The following is a 17,151-nucleotide window of genomic DNA, read 5'->3' on the forward strand; positions in this document are numbered from 1 at the left end:
TGGTAACGCACGCCCGTAATCCCAGTTACTAGGGAGACTGAAGCAGGAGAATTGTTTGAACCCAGGGGACGAAGGTTGCAGTGAGCCCAGATTGCGCCACTGCACTCCGGCCTGGCCGACAGACCGAGACTCCATCTCAAAAAATAAAAGAAGTTAGCATGAGCTTAATTCGGGAAGTACTATTTAACCTAAGGAACAGAAAACAAGAATCTCATATTTCAACTAGTAAAAATAATGAGAGTGCTCCTTTAGATTACAGAACAGATTTGGGGAAAGGGAATCACTTTAGAAGCTTCTGGGGTCTTTCACTTTTAAATGAACGTTGCCGAGTTTAGAGATCTCTCAGTATTCAATCTGTTCCATCTCTGGGGTTAGAGAGGGAGCAGGAAGCGGTGGTCTGGAAGGCTCAGAAGTGACCGGTGAGGCCCTTTCCTCCTCCTCCTTATATCTCTCCGTGACTACCGAGCCCGGGAAGAAGGACCGGTAGGTGCACTCCCCGAGGCCTCGACAGCAGCCAGAGAAAGGCAGCGACCGGGAAAGACAAGTCAGGCTCGCGACCACCAGAGAGAGGCCCTCACACCCAGGAGAGCGTCAGCGGGTCGGTCCGGTCCGCGCGCCTTACGGTGGTGCCCGGCCGTGCCCGGCCCCTGCCCTCCCCACTCTCCACTCCCCACCTCGCCCAGCTACGCCGACGCCCCCGTCCGCCCCTACACCAGCCCGGCCTTCACGTCCTACCTGCCGGCACGCGGACTCAGCCCGTCCCCAACTGCTCGCCGGACCCAGTAGTCTGGGGAGCCCTCCCCTTTCCGCGGCTCCCGGCCGGGGCCCTCCACCCGGCGGCGGGCAGCTCGTGACCCCGCCCCCTCGGCCTCTCCAGGCCCGCCTACTGCCGGCTCGCTCCACTCACAACAGCGTCCCTAGCGCGATGACGTATCGGCGCAGGCGCACTGTGTCGGCGACGCCGAGGCGCTTCTGCATCTGTGGGCTGAGGTGTGTGGCGAGCGTCCGAGCGGCTGGGGAAAGTGGGGTGTGGGAAGACTGAGGGGTCCCAAAGGAAGAGGGGAGGAAGAGGAAAGCCCAAGAAGCCTGTCCATCGGGTGCTGGGGGCACAGGGCGGTGTCCCCCACTCTCTCCAGGCCCTTCCTGGCGGGGCCGCACTGCAGTCCCGCGCTCGTTTAATCGTGGGTTTTCTGTGGGGCTGGGGCTCGCCCTGCGCCCAGGTGTAAGTGGAAGTTAATTAAGTGGGCAAACGCTGAGTAGTTTTCTTTCCAGCCCAGGTCCGCACGGAACGTGATTTATTTAGTGAAGGGGCACAAGATCTGGAAATCTGGCTTGTACTTTTTTACCGTTTCCCCGGGAACTACGGCTTAATCTCTTCCTTTGGTCTCCTCATCTGTAAAATGAGGTGGTTGGGGCTGGGCGCGGTGACTCACGCCTGCAATCCCAGCTCATTGGGAGGCCGAGGCGGGTGGATCACGTGAGGCCAGGAGTTCGAGACCAGCCTGACCAACATGGTGAAACCCCATCTCCACTAAAAATACAATAAATTGGCCTGGCACGGTGGCTCACGCCGGTAGTCCCAGCACTTTGGGAGGCCGAGCTAGGTGGATCATTTGAGATCAGGAGTTCAAGACCAGCCTGGCCAACATGGTGAAACCCCATCTCTACTAAAAATGCAAAAATTAGCTTGGCGTGGTGGCGGGCGCCTGTTGTCCCAGCTGCTCGGAGGCTGAGGCAGGAGAATCTCTTGATCCTGGGAGGCAGAGGTTGCAGTGAGCTGCCATCACGCCACTGCACTCCAGCCTGGGCGACAGAGCGAGATTCTATCGCAAAGTATATGTGTGTGTGAATATATATATATACACAATACAATACAATAAATTAGCTGGGCTTGGTAGCTCATTTCTGTAGTCCCAGCTACTCGAGAGGCTGAGGTGGGAGAATGGCTTGAACCTGGGAGGCAAGAGGTTGCAGTCAGCTGAGATCGCGCCACTGCACTCCAGCCTGGGCGACAGAGCCAGACCCTGTCTCAATAAAATAAGATATAAACTAAAAGGAGTTGGTTGGGCTCACTGTGTAATTTTTGAAGCACCTTTCAGAACTATCTTTGATTCCTGTCTCCCAGGATCTTACCCTTTGTCAATCTCCTGAATGGGAAAAGAAATATTTTGAATAACGGACGGTTTACACCTGGGTTGGGCAACTGGTGTAGAGGTAGTCCGCTTGCTTCTATTAGGGCTAATTGACCTTGGGTGGAGTTGGTTGGCAAGTAGGATATGGCATGAATATTCCAAGTAGACTCATTTTAATTTTGTTAAAACATCAGAATGTCTCTTAATGTTAACTGTCTTTCATAGACTTAACTGTTAAATATTGACAATTATTTTGCCTCATTTCAGAGGCAGTCCCCAAAGTATATGAAAGTTAATGATTTTTAATTCAGTGTTACCTTATTCTTTTTATTAGCATTCTTGAGGTCATCTGAACCTTCTGACTGAGAAAACATGGTCAACGTCTTGAAAGGAGTGCTTATAGAATGGTTAGTAGTTTTGATACTTCATGAGTTTTAAGTTTAAATATTGAATCTTGACTTACGTGTGTGTCTTTTCTAAAACCCTGTTGTTTTTAAGATATGAATGAAATCAAGTCTTTCACTTTTAACAAGTGGCACAGATTTTGTTGCAAAGTTCCTAGTGCCAGATTTCAGTCCCTCTGTTGAATTGATGGAACTGGCATGATCAGAGGCAGCATATTTGTTAGATGAGTCATCTTTAGAGGAACAGTGCTTGCATTCTCCTCAAACATGACTAGAATTTTAGGGCCTCAAGAGTTCAGGAACTTGCTTAAGTCTTTACCATTACAAACTGTGGACTTTTAAAAAGAGAAAAACGAGAGCCAAGTGGAGAAGGTTTCTTAAATTCCTTTAGATACATTCCAGAGGAGAAACTAAAAACCGTAAATGGACAGGGTTGAGGTCCTCAAAGCAATCCAATGTCTAGGAACCCTGCTCTGTGGACACTCCATTGTCTGAAAATACTACTGTCTACCTTTCTGTGCCTCTAATATGAGCCAGTGCATGGATGATGATACTGTTTACTGTGATGGCAATGCTGAGGAGGAGAAAGACCAAACCCTAGGACACTGCCAACAATTAGAACAGCACTAGCCAATAGAAATCTAATGCAAGCCACAGATACAGTCTTACATTTTTTCTAGTTACATTAGAAGTAAAGTAAAATGAAACAGGTGAGGTTAATTTCTTTTGTTTAACCCTGTCTATGCAAAACACTATGCTTTCAACACATGCTAAGTCTTCAAAAAAATCTTCATCTTCAAAGTAGACTGGATATTTTAATTTTACAGCATATCTCACAGACTAACCATGTTTCAAGAACTCTGTAGTGACCTAACTAGTGAGCTACCTTATGCCTAGTGCAGATTTGGAGTTTTGATAGAGGAGACACCAACAAAGGCAACTAAGAAGAAAATAGCCAGTGCGGTTGGAGGGAGGAAAGCCAAAGGAGGAAGTATTTCGTAGGGATGAGTAGGCTGTGTTGGGCACTGACTGAGAACTGGCATGAGATTAAGACTGGAGTTTTGATGAGAGCCATTTTAATGGAGGGCGGGGAGATGCCAGATTGGGGTACTATGAAAAAGGAAAGGGAGGTGAGGAGGTGGAGATGGAGACTTTGGAGAATTTTTACTGTGATCATGAGCAAACTCATAGAGAACTGGACTGGTAGCTGAGGAAGGACATGGTGAGGGACTGAGGTTCTTGCTATTTTTATTTTAATGTGAAAGACTAGAATGTACATTGATGAGAGTAAACCACTATGGGGGAGTGATTTTTTTCACTTGGAAAAGCAAAGGGGTTGGGATCTGGACCCCAGAAGTTCTAAACACACTGTTCTGTTGTCTTTTGAAGACTCTAGGTTTGATGTACTTATTTTCCTATTAATTTATCATAACATAAACATTTTCCTCATTGACCTTTTAGTGTTATTTTTAAATACAGAGGATGCACATACACAGTGTGTCAGCTATCACTTTTCTTTCCCTCTTGTTTCTTTCAATTCTAAGTTTAATCTTCACCCCTGGGTTTGTTAAATATTCACTTCTCTCTTGGGGTTTTGTGTTTTTCTTGGTGTTTTAGATTCACACATCTATAATTTATTCGGAGGAGCGGCATAGGATTGTTAAATATTCACTTCTCTCTTGTGGGGATTTTGTATTTTTGTTGGTGTGTTAGATTCATTCATCTAGAATTTATTTGGAGGAGAGGCATATTATTAGGTGAGATCTAAATTTAGCTTCTTTTTTTTTGAGACCGAGTCTTGCTCTGTTGCCAGGCTGCAGTGCAGTGGCACGATCTCGGCTCACTGCAACCTCTACCTCCCAGATTCAAGCGATACTCCTGCCTCAGCCACCCAAGTAGCTGGTACTACAGGCGCACACCACCTCCCCTGGTTAATTTTATTTTTGTATTTTTAGTAGAGACGGGGTTTCACAATGTTGGCCAGGATCTCTTGATCTGCGTCTGCCTCCCAGTGCTGGGATTACAGGCGGGAGCCACCATGCCCAGCCTAGCTTCTTTTTTGTTTTGGGCGTTTTTGTCTGTTCATTTTGCCAAATAGCTAGTTCTCCACCATTTATTTCCTTTCCTAATGATGCTTGATGCCTCCTTAATCACATGATTTTACTCCCCTTGCTATTCTCTTTCATCCCTTCCCACATTCATCGTTTTTATTGCCTATTCTAGAATAACCTTGAAATAATTTAGTCTATTTCCAAAATAATCCTTTTGGCATGATGGTTGGAATTGCATTAAACCTACGTTTTAATTAAAAAAAAAAAATGACTGGATTACATTTTAAAGAACAAAACTCTGGGGAGACTCTGAAGTCTCAGTGCCTAGTTTGCTGTCCCGTATTTAGCCTCTGAATTCTGCCTGGTCTCTCTAATGACTGTCCATCACCTTGCACCTCAGGATAATCCCCAGACTAGCATCATCTGGAGCTTGTTAGAAATGCAAAATCTCAGACCTTACCCTACATCTACTAAATCAGAATTGTGCATACAAAGAATCTTGTTAAGATATTTAAATTTTGAGAAGCAATAATATTGTTAATCAGCTTCAGCTTAATAATCAGTTTCCCTGTGGAGAAGTGTTTTGCACCAGGACTATTAAATTTTATTTTGCAGGTAGGTACCATCCTTGCAAAACTAATTTTTCCCTTCAAAGTGAATTCTAAAGTGTGGTCTGCACAATTTTTCAAAAGGGTAACTCTGTCTTCCCAAAAATGCAAGTCTTCCAAAAAGATTTTGGGCTTGAGAAATAACATAGATTCACAAAGGAAAGGGTATGGCCAGTGCTAGTGGATTCCCCTTCACAGTCAGATGCAGATGTTAGGATGGTAATTGGAAACGTCCTTCAGTTTCCCTCATGTCCATATTTGATGCCAAGGAGAAGCTTGTTAGTAATACGATATCAGCATAAGTCTGTTTATTACTTCATAATATCCATGGATTATACGAAGCATTTAGGCATATTGGAGTATAGAATTTGATAGGTCTGGAGTTTGCGGGCAAACCACTCAAGGATCTTCTACAACTGTTGCAGGTGAACACCAAAATGGAGGCTCAGCCCTGGAGGCCAAGTTGGTTTTTGGCTTCATGCAGGAAAGAATTCAAGAATGAGCCCACAGAGTAAAGTGAAAGCAAGTTTATTGAAAATAAAGGAATAAAAGGGTGGCTACCCCATAGGCAAAATGGGGTGGGGTGGGTGGGCAGCAGGCAGGGCCTGCTAACCGGCTATTTTATGGCCATTTCTTGATTATATGTTAAACAAGTGGTGGATTATTCCTGAGTTTTCTGAAGGGGAGACAGGGATTCTGTGGAACCAGGTGTCCCCAGTCCAGACCATACAGGGTAACTTCCAGATATTGCCATGGCATTTGTAAACTGTTATGGTGCTGGTGGGGGTGGTTTTTAGCGTGCTCATGCATTATGATTAGTGTATGATAGTGGTGAAGGTTGCTTTTGTCACCATCTTGGTTCTGGCTGGTTTCTTTACTGTATCCTGGCTTATCAGTCGGGTCTTCTGACCTGTTGTTTACTGTCTCTCCTGTCTTAGAAACTAGTTCTGCTGAATTCCTATCTCACAGCTGCTTCCACTGTCCCAGGAATCTCTCCAAATTCCAGTCCCATCGTTGTATTAATATAAGCTAATGTGTAATAACTTATATAGTGCTGTTCCACATATATCTTAAGTTGGCTTCACTTACTGCCATATTTAAGCTCCATTTCTATCAGTTATGTTTAACTGATTTTTGAGTCTGCAGAGATTTGCTAAAGAAGTAAACCAAATTATGATGATGGCCGTTTTTTCTGACCTTCAGTGAGTTGAAAAATCAGGGCACTTGGATATAGTTAAATTCTTAACTCCCAAGGGCTTATCACATACTAAAATTGAAGGCTATAAAAAAAGTTTTATGTTTATAAATTTACATTTTTATGTCAAAACTGAAAGGTTGGTGAAAACTTCCTCTTTGTTGGGATCCACCATTAACTGCCAGGCTCACAGTAAGTATTCTCCCAAGTCTAGCCTCCCAAGCAATTACCAAAGCAAGCAACACATGACCACATTATGTCTGTGTCCAGTTCCAGATGCTGGAGCAGACCTCTGGTTTAACAGTTGCCACAATTGGTTTGCCAAGTGCTTCAGCAAAAATTTGTTGGCAAGGTGCAAATTCCAACCAGTTTACATCACAATAGCAAAGAATCTGGAGAAATATGTATTATTAAACCACCCTTATCCTTATGAGTTTGGCTTCTAAACCTGTATTGTTTGTGAGAAGCTAGTAAGAAGTATGACAAAACCAATCTAACCATTGTTCTGTTTCTTTCTCAGCATGTATAAATCTTTTCTCAGCCTTTGCTTCTCAGTAGGGCCATGTTCACTGAAGTTTTCCAGGCACCCAAAACAGTGCCTAAGATAGAGAGAGAGAGAGAGAGAGATACACATACACATATATAGATATGGCTTAGTAAATATTTGTTTACTCAATGAGTTTTGTTAACAGAATTGAGTCCAGGTTTGTGATCTCAGACAAAATTCCAAATTTGTTAATGTTCCTTTACAGCCTCTCTATTCCTACAGTGAGATTCACAGTGGATAAGATGAGATTCTTGATAAATTAAAGTTTTAGTTCAAAACAGATATGTATACTAGGCCTCCATTTAGCATGTTATATATCAAAATACCTTGTAAATGAGGAGGCTGTTGTCTTCAGTCATAGCTTTTAAAAAGCAGGCACCCCACCAAGCTGCTGATGGAAGTATAATCCTAAGAAACAACTGAAAACAACTTGTGATGGGTGTTTTGTGCTTTTATATCCTTTAACACAGTAACTCTGTTTCTATAAGTTTAGGATATCACTGGGTGCAGTGGCTCACTCCTGTAATCCTAACACTTCGGGAGGCCGAGGCGGGTGGATGACTTGAAGTTAGGAGTTTGAGACCAGCCTGGCCAGCATGGTGAAACCCTGTCTCTACTACAAATACAAAAATTAGCCGGGCATGGTCGCAGATGCCTATAATCCCAGCTACTGGGGAGGCTGAGGCAGGATAATCACTTGAACCCAAGAGGCAGAGGTTGCAGTGAGCCAAGATCGTGCCACTGCACTCCAGCCTGGGCGACACAGTGAGACTCCATTTCAAAAAAAAAAAAAATTTAGGAAATGATCAGAACTGCCAATAAAAATGTGTTTATTTAATGTGCTAGAAAAAGAAATTTGATTGTGGCGTATTTTAATCAAGTAATATAGCTATTAAAATCTACTCAGACATTTTAAGTGATTCAGGGAAATGACATTGCACAATGATGTTAAGTGAAAACACCTGGATTCCTGTACTAACACTGTTTTCCATGTGACATGTGCTATACTAAGCAGTTGCTAATATTAATTTAGTTTTCACAACAGCCCTTTGAGGTAGGTGCTATCATCCCCATTTATGGATGCACAAGGTGAGATGCAGGGAAATTAATCAATTGCTCAGTTACACAGCTGTTGTTAAACTGAGATTTTTTTAAATCCTGATATTGTGGCTCCAGAGCCCAAGCTACTAAACTTTACATATACTATCTCTCCATTATAAAACTAAGTATAATATTGTGTTTGCTTTTTTTTTTTTTTTTTTTGGAGGCGGAGTCTCACTCTGTCACCCAGCCTGGAGTGCAGTGGCACGATCTTGGCTCACTTCAGCCTCTACCGCCTGGGTTCAAACGATTCTCCTGCCTCAACCTCACAAGTAGCTGGGATTACAGGCACCTCCCACCATGCCTGGCTAATTTTTGAAGTTTTAGTAGAGACGGAGTTTTACTATCTTGGCCAGGCTGGTCTTGAACTCCTGACCTTGTGATCCACCTGCCTTGGCCTCCCAAAGTGTTGGGATTACAGACATGAGCCACCATGCCCAGCCTATGTTTGCTTTTTAAGAGAATATATGTATGTCTTAGAATTATACATATATATTCACAGGTTAATGGTTTTGTAATCAAAATAGTAAATTGCTGAGACCAGCTCGGTTGGGGAGACCCTAACCCAGCTGCGCTAGAGGAATAAAAGACATATACATAGAAATATAGAGGTGTGGAGTGGGAAATAGGGGTCTCACAGCCTTCAGAGCTGAGTGCCCCGAACAGAGATTTACAGAGATTGACCCACGTATTTATTAACAGCAAGCCAGTGATAAGCATTGTTTCTATAGATTATAGATTTAAAGTATTCCTTATGGGAAACAAAGGGATGGGCCAAAATAAAGGGATGGGTTTGGCTAGTTATTTGCAGCAGGAGCATGTCCTTAAGGCACAGATCGCTCATGCTATTTTAGTTTGTGGTTTAAGAACATCTTTAAGTGGTTTTCCTGCCCTGGGTAGGCCAGGTGTTCCTTTTCCTCATTCCAGTAAACCCACAACCTTCCAGCATGGGTGTCATGGCCATCACGAATATGTCACAGTGCTGCAGAGATTTTGTATATGGCCAGTTTTGGGGCCAGTTTATGGCCAGATTTTGGGGTACCTGTTCCCAGCAGTAAATCATTTGATAGGGATATAACTAATTGTAATTTAAACCTCTCTGCCTGTATCCTCTCACAGGCTCTTGGCATTTTAATTGCTCATTTGAGTACCTACTATGAGCAAGATGTTTTAGAAATATTCTCTAGTCCATCAACTCTGCAGTGTAGCTATGGTACTAACATTGCTGTTACAGATCACAGGCTCTTTGGCTCCCTATGTAATAAAAATTAACACAGCTACACAGTTTTCCCAGATGAGGCTTTTAATTCAGGGTTTATCCACAAGTGCAAGGGAGACAGTACAATAGTAAGAACTCTGCTGCTGATCCCCACAAAAGCTGACAGAGACTTTTTGATTAGGCAAAGCATGGGAATTGACATCAGGGATAAGGTATGCAGGCTGGGCTGGGCAAAGCACATGAAGGATACAGTATGTGGTCAGCATCTGTGGTTGCAGTGGTTATCTTGAGTAATGGGCCACCTGGTGATCTGGCCAGTGACTACGAGTACCAGGTTGCAAATCAGTTGTTCAGCTTTCTTTATTTTATTATTAGTATTGTTATTATACTTTAAGTTCTGGGTTAAATGTGCAGAACATGCAGTTTTGTTACCTAAGTATACATGTGCCACGGTAGATTGCTGCACCCATCAACCCGTCACCTACACTAGGTATTTCTCCTAATGTTATCCCTCCCCTAGCCCCCCACCCCCCACAGGCCCCGGTGTGTGATGATCCCTTCCCTGTGTCCATGTGTTCTCATTGTTCAACTCCCACTTACATGTGGTGTTTGGTTTTCTGATCTTGTGATAGTTTGCTGAGAATGATGGTTTCCAGCTTCACCCATGTCCCTACAAAGGACATGAACTCATCCTTTTTTATGACTGCATAGTATTCCATGGTGTATATGTGCTGCATTTTCCTAATCCAGTCTATCATTGATGGACATTTAGGTTGGTTCCAAGTCTTAGCTATTGTGAATAGTGCCACAATAAACATATGTGTGCATGTGTCTTTATTGCAGAATGATTTATAATCCTTTGGGTATATGCCCAGTAATGGAATTGCTGGGTCAAATGGTATTTCTAGTTCTAGATCCTTGAGGAATCGCCACACTGTCTTCCACAATGGTTGAACTAATTTACACTCCCACCAACACTGTAAAAACTTTCCTATTTTTCCACAACCTCTCCAGCATCTGTTGTTTCCTGACTTTTTAATGATCGCCATTCTAACTGGTGTGAGATGGTATCTCATTGTGTTTTTGATTTGCATTTCTCTAATGACCAGTGATGATGAGCATTTTTTACTGTTGACTGCATAGATGTCTTCTTTTGAAAAGTGTCTGTTCATATCCTTTGCCCATTTTTTGATGGAGTTGTTTGCTTTTTTCTTGTAAATTTGTTTAAGTTCTTTGTAGATTCTGTATATTAGCCCTTTGTCAGACCAGTAGATTGCAAAAAATCTTCTCCCATTCTGTAGGTTGCCTGTTCACTCTGATGATAGTTTCTTCTATCTGTGCAGAAGCTCTTTAGTGTAATTAGATCCCATTTGTCAATTTTGGCTTTTGTTGCCATTGCTTTTCGTGTTTTAGACATGAAGTCTTTGTCCATGTCTATGTCCAGGTTTTCTTCTAGGATTTTTATGGTCCTAGGTGTTATGTTTAAGTCTTTGATCCATCTTGAGTTGATTTTTGTATAAGGTGTAAGGAAAGGGTCCAGTTTCAGTTTTCTGCATATGGCTAGCCAGTTTTCCCAATATCATGTATTAAATAGGGAATCTTTTCCCCATTGCTTGTGTGTGTCAGGTTTGTCAAAGATCAGATGGTGGTAGATGTGTGGTGTTATTTCTGAGGCCTCTGTTTTGTTCCATTGGTCTATATATATGTTGTGGTACCAGTACCATGCTGTTTTGGTTACTGTAGCCTTGTAGTATAGTTTGAAGTCAGGTAGTGTGATGCCTCCAGCTTTGTTCTTCTTACCTAGGATTGTCTTGGCTATGTGGGCTCTTTTTGGGTTCCATATGAAGTTTAAAGTAGTTTTTTCCAGTTCTGTGAAGAAAGTCAGTGGTAGCTTGATGGGGATAGCATTGAATCTATAAATTACTTTGGGCAGTAAGGCCATTTTCACAATATTGATTCTTCCTATTCGTGAGCATGGGATGTTTTTCCCTTTTTTTTTTTTTCCTTTCTTATTTCCTTGAGCAGTGGTTTGTAGTTCTCCTTGAAGAGGTCCTTCACATCCCATGTAAGTTGCATTCCTAGGTATTCTATTCTGTTAGGAGCAATTGTGATTGGGAGTTTACTCATGATTTGGCTTTCTGTCTGTTATTGGTGTATAGGAATGCTTGTGATTTTTGCACATTGATTTTGTATCCTGAAACTGCTGAAGTTGCTTATCAGCTTAAGATTTTGGATTGAGATGATGGGGTTTTCTAAATATACAATCATGTCATCTGCAAACAGAGATGATTTGACTTCCTCTCTTCCTATCTGAATACCCTTTATTGCTTTCTCTTGCCTGATTGCCCTGGCCAGAACTTCAATACTATGTGTAATAGGAGTGGCGAGAGAGAGTATCCTTCTCTTGTGCTGGTTTTCAAAGGGAATGCTTCCAGTTTTTGCCCATACAGTATGATATTGGCTGTAGGTTTGTCATAATTAGCTCTTATTATGTTGAGATACATTCCATCGATACCTAGTTTATGGAGAGTTTTTAGCATGAAAGACTGTTGAATTTTATCGAAGGCCTTTTCTGCATCTTTTGAGATAATCACGTGGTTTTTGTCATTGGTTCTGTTTATGTGATGGATTATATTTATTGATTTGCATATGTTGAACCAGCCTTGCGTCCCAGGGATGAAGCCTACTTGATCGTGATGGATAAGCTTTTTGACGTGCTGCTAGATTCAGTTTGCCAGTATTTTATTGAGGATTTTCACATCGATGTTCATCAGGGATATTGGCCTAAAATTCTCTTTTTTTGTTGTGTCTCTGCCAGGGTTTGGTATCAGGATAATGCTGTTCTCCCAGTTCCCTGACCTCCTTTTCCACTGAGCTCATCCTCCACCTCATCACAGCCACTCATTCGCATAGTTGTAGCTAGACCTGTCCTTCCTTACCCACATGCCAGCTCTTCAGTCTCATTTCAGACATCAGACTCTGACCACCACCTCCTCTTTCCAGTTCACTCCCTCTAATATCTCACCCCATCATTTCTTCAACTTCGCCAGACCTATAGTCTGTTGATATTCCCGTCTGTTCAGATTCCCACCCCTCTTTCTAGCTTCCAATCTACCTTTCTGGTCATTGTAGCAAAATTTCTCAGTAAAGAGAAGACTTGGTTCTCTTCACTGTCTCTGATTTCTCTCCTCCCATATGAAACCCACTCCAGTCATGCTTTCCCTATTATGACTCCACCAAAACTGCTGTTGTCAAGGTCCAGTGACTTTCTGAATCCAGTGGGCAATTTTCAGTCCTTATCTTGCTATACCCTGTAAGCTTTTGATAGGATTGATCACTCCCACTTCCTGAGTAGCCTTTGTTCACGTCGCTTTCGGGACTCTTTGGGTTTTCTTTCTACGTCAGTGGTCACTTCTTACTCAGCTTCTTCACTCAGGGGCCAGCAGGCATCTCAAAATATAACATCAAAAATTAAACCTTTTTTTTTGTTTTTTTAAATACAGTCAGGATCTCACTGTGCTGTCCAGGCTAGTCTCTAACTCCTGACCTCAAGCAATCCTCCAGCCTAGGCCTAGGCCTTTCGAAGTGCTGGGATTACAGCATAAGCCACCATGGCCTCCCTAAAACCAAACTTGATCTTACCTGCAAACCTCTTCTTACACATTCCTCTTTATCTCAGTAAAAATCTCCAGTCTTCCATTTGCTCAGACTAAAAATCTTGGAGTTTCCTTGTTCCTCTTTCTCAAAGCTCATGTCCAGTATTAGCAAATTATGTTGATTTTATGTCAGTATATATCTAGAATTCATCCACTTCTCATCACCTCCACTATTACCACCTACATCAAAATCATCATCTCTTGCCTGGATGTCACCTCATGGGTCCCCTGCTTCCATCCTTGCCTCTGCCACTCCCAATCTTTTCTCAACCCAGCAGCCAATATGATCCTTACAATTAAAATTTAAGTCAGTTTGTAAGTTAAATCATGTCACTTGGTAAAAGCCAAAGTCCCCCAAGTCAGTTCTGAGGCTCATACTCATCTATGAATAGAAGTAATTCCTGTGTTAGCATCAGTTAATACCCGTGCTTGTACTTAAACCTTATTTTTCTTATTTTCAGTAAGTTATAGTGAAATCTTTTGTATTAAATTGTTACCTTTACAACTGATATTGACAGTTCTCAAGACACCAAAAGATTATGTGAGATTGTTTTCTCAAGAATTGCAAAAATCTGTGGTGCAGCTTGACATTTTTATATGCATTTTTTGCTAAACACATTGTGTATTAGATCTAAAGAGTGTCCTTTGTCATAATTCAGGGTTTTTATGAAAGAGACATTTTGCTGTAAATCCTATTCTTTCCAAAGCAAAAACCACAAGTTAATAAAATTGAATTTGGGTCTCTTCCCTTGAGTACCTATTGCAAGCCAAGCACCATCCTTGACATTATCTCCTGTAATTTCCGTAAACAATTCTGTTAGGTAGCCTCACTTTTGTGTTTGGGAACAGAGGCTCTGGGAGATAAGTACATATTCTATTCAAGGTCACACAGATAAGTGATGAAGCTGGGGTTGAATCCAGGTATGACTCTTGCTATACACCCTGCCTGACCAAAGTGACTGTTTAACTGGTTTTGTAAATTAATTTGTCACTGGTAAGACATTGAACACCTGCTGGTTCCTTAGATGTAATGGGCGTAGACAAGGAAGAAATTCATTTTTTAAATCAGTTAAGAAAGCTGGCCGGGCGCGATGACTCAAGCCTGTAATCCCAGCACTTTGGGAGGCCGAGGCGGGCGGATCATGAGGTCAGGAGATTGAGACCATCCTGGCTAACACGGTGAAACCCGGTCTCTACTAAAAATACAAAAAATTAGCCGGGCATGGTGGCGGGCGCCTGTAGTCCCAGCTACTTGGAGGCTGAGGCAGGAGAATGGCATGAACCTGGGAGGCGGAGCTTGCAGTGAGCCGAGACCGTGCCACTGCACTCCAGCCTGGGCGACACAGTGAGACTCCGTCTCAAAAAAAAAAAAAGAAAGAAAGAAAGCTGTGATTCTAGGCCCTACTAACTACAAAACTTTGAATATTCTTTTATTTTTTTCACTTAGTGACAAATTATTCTTTAAAAATCTTGCCATTGGCCTCTGCCTCTTTAACTTACACTAATAGTTCTAAAATGAAGCCATGTCTATAAATTGTTAACACTTGAGGCAGAGAGGAAGTGAGGGATTGAGTAACAGAACTTTAAAAATCATTCTAAAAATTCTGCATGTTCAAATTTAATTGCTCAAGTCTCTGTGGTATGATTTGACAACAAGCTGTCTTACAATCATGTATTTGTCGTTACAGTGATCCTGCCATGAAGCAGTTTCTGCTGTACTTGGATGAGTCCAATGCCCTGGGGAAGAAGTTTATCATTCAAGACATTGATGACACTCACGTCTTTGTAATAGCAGAATTGGTTAATGTCCTCCAGGAGCGAGTGGGTGAATTAATGGACCAAAATGCTTTTTCCCTTACCCAGAAATGAAAATACTCAATATGGACCATTTAAGAATTATAAGCAGCAAATATGAAAGACTTGCCACTTGATAGGTGACTGATTAGACATAGAGGGTTGTTGTAGCAGCATGCCACGGGAAAGACCAAGGGATCATGATCATTTGTTCAGAAAAAAAAAACCCTGAACTGATTTTGTTATACTATAGAATTAAAAAAAAAAAAAGCCTTTAACAGTTGGCTGTAATTTGTCTTTTATTATCCTTTATTAAAATACAAATGTCAATGCTTTTCCTGCCTTTTTAATACAGGAGTGTGCTTTTAAATTGTCAATATAACATAGGTATTTATTTTGCTCATCCCTGTGAACTGTGCATTTTTGCTGCGTGGATATGGTGGTTTGGTTTCAGTTAGAAACGTCATAGATTTGCTGTTTGAATATGCCAAGGTGGGGACTTTGACATTATGTATGTCTCACAAATCCTACCTGCATACCAGCCAGCTCTATTGATGAAGATGTAAAACTAATATAAACTACAGTTTGCATTTCCCTGAAAATAGAATATTGTTTTTTAAGAGGGTTACAAACAACTAAATGGGAAAGGCACATGCTGCTTTGCATCTTTAGTTTTTCCTGTTCAAACTTTTTTGGCCACATTTTCCTATCTGTATTCTGTTTTATTAAGAAATCAGCTTAGGGAGGCTGAGGTGGGGGGATTGCTTGAGCCCAGGAGTCCGAGGTTGCTACAAACACACCACTGCACTCTAGCCTAGACAACAGAGAGACCCTGCCTCAAAAAAAAAAAAAAAAAAAAAAATTCTACTTGACCTTATTCCCTATGAGAATACTTATCAAACTTACCTAAAAAGAAAAATAGGGGCTGGGCGCGGTGGCTCAAGCCTGTAATCCCAGCACTTTGGGAGGCCGAGATGGGTGGATCACAAAGTCAGGAGATCAAGACCATCCTGGCTAACACGGTGAAACCCCGTCTCTAAAAAATACAGAAAACTAGCCGGGTGAGGTGGCGGGCGCCTGTAGTCCCAGCTACTCGGGAGGCTGAGGCAGGAGAATGGCATAAACCTGGGAGGCGGAGCTTGCAGTGAGCTGAGATCCAGCCACTGCACTCCAGCCTGGGCGACAGAGCGAGACTCCATCTCAAAAAAAAAGAAAAATAGGAACAGCCATATGCAAAGTCAGCCCAACAGGAAAGGACTTATTAGATTAAAATATATTGCGGCCCGGGCTCAATGGCTCACACCTGTAATCCCAGCACTTTGGGAGGCTGAGGCAGGCAGATCGCTTGAGCCCAGGAGTTGAAACCCTGTCTCTACAAAAAACTACAAAAATTATCTGCCTGTTGTCCCAACCACTGGGGAGACTGGTAGGAGGATGGCTTAAGCCCAGGAGGTTGAGGCTGCAGTGAACCTTGATCATTGCCACTGCACTCTAGCCTGAGTGACAGAGACCCTGTCTCCAAAAAAAAAAAAGTGTATATGTGTGTGTGTGTATATATATAGCAAGAGAGAGTTCTGTGATCAATTGAAGGCAAAAACAATAACACTGAGAGGGACTTTGCTTCCCTTCCTGAAGATAATGTCATTGGGATGAGTTCCTAAAATGGGAATTTTCCAAGAGAAAAGAGATTTTTCATGACATGTAGAATCTTATCAAATCTGTTTTACCTGCTTCCTTATGGTATGTTTATTCAAAGCACTTGTGTACCATTTTTACTCACTTACACAACATTACTGAATCTGGAGATTTTCAGTTAGGTATATTTTACATGGTTCCCACCCATATAACTCAGTCCATACAGTTCACAGTTTTCATTCCCTCATAGCAATGCAAAAAAATTTTGATGAGTTACTAGTACTAAAACTTGTTAAGTAAAAGATGATTCTTAAGAATTTCCAGGCCGGGCGCGGTGGCTCACACCTGTAATCCCAGCAGTTTGGGAGGCCGAGGCAGGCAGCTCACGAAGTTAAGAGATCGAGATCATCCTGACTAACAAGGTGAAACCCTATCTCTATTAAAAGTACAAAAAAGTAGCCGGGCATGGTGGCGGGCACCTGTAGTCCCAGCTACTCGGGAGGCTGAGGCAGGAGAATGGTGTGAACCCAGGAGGTGGAGCTTGCAGTGAGCTGAGATCGCACCACTGCACTCCAGCCTGGGTGACAGGGAGACTCCATCTCAAAAAAAAAAAAAACAAGAAAAAAAAAAATTCCAGCTATATTAAAATGTTACTAATGTATCTTATATTTCAGGCATGTCTAAATCAACTTTTAGTATTCCTCAGGCATTTGTTACCAACCTTTGATATTAACATGAAACTTAGAAAATTTTTGATAGAATCCAGAGTTAAAAAGGTATTAGGATTTTTGCCACTGAAGTAAAGAAGA

General features: G+C 42.2%; 1 protein-coding gene across 1 annotated transcript; it reads left to right on the forward strand.

The window, feature by feature from the left end:
• The first annotated feature begins 918 nt into the window (after positions 1 to 918).
• Positions 919 to 15,037, forward strand: GTF2H5 (general transcription factor IIH subunit 5). Its single transcript, XM_023206061.2, has 3 exons — positions 919 to 990; positions 2,467 to 2,539; positions 14,602 to 15,037. The coding sequence occupies exons 2-3, from the start codon at positions 2,505 to 2,507 to the stop codon at positions 14,780 to 14,782; spliced, it is 216 nt and encodes a 71-aa protein (XP_023061829.1). The 5' UTR covers positions 919 to 990; positions 2,467 to 2,504; the 3' UTR covers positions 14,783 to 15,037.
• Positions 15,038 to 17,151: the final 2,114 nt, after the last annotated feature.

The sequence above is a fragment of the Piliocolobus tephrosceles genome, chromosome 5, assembly GCF_002776525.5.
Source record: "Piliocolobus tephrosceles isolate RC106 chromosome 5, ASM277652v3, whole genome shotgun sequence".
NCBI lineage: Eukaryota > Metazoa > Chordata > Mammalia > Primates > Cercopithecidae > Piliocolobus > Piliocolobus tephrosceles.

What these genes read in the sequence shown, in the direction of transcription:
- GTF2H5 (XM_023206061.2), top strand. Translation starts at nt 2,505, where the DNA reads ATGGTCAACGTCTTGAAAGGAGTGCTTATAGAATG. An exon ending in AAAGGAGTGCTTATAGAATG is followed by an intron (nt 2,540 to 14,601) that starts GTTAGTAGTTTT and finishes TTGTCGTTACAG; the next exon opens with TGATCCTGCCATGAAGCAGT.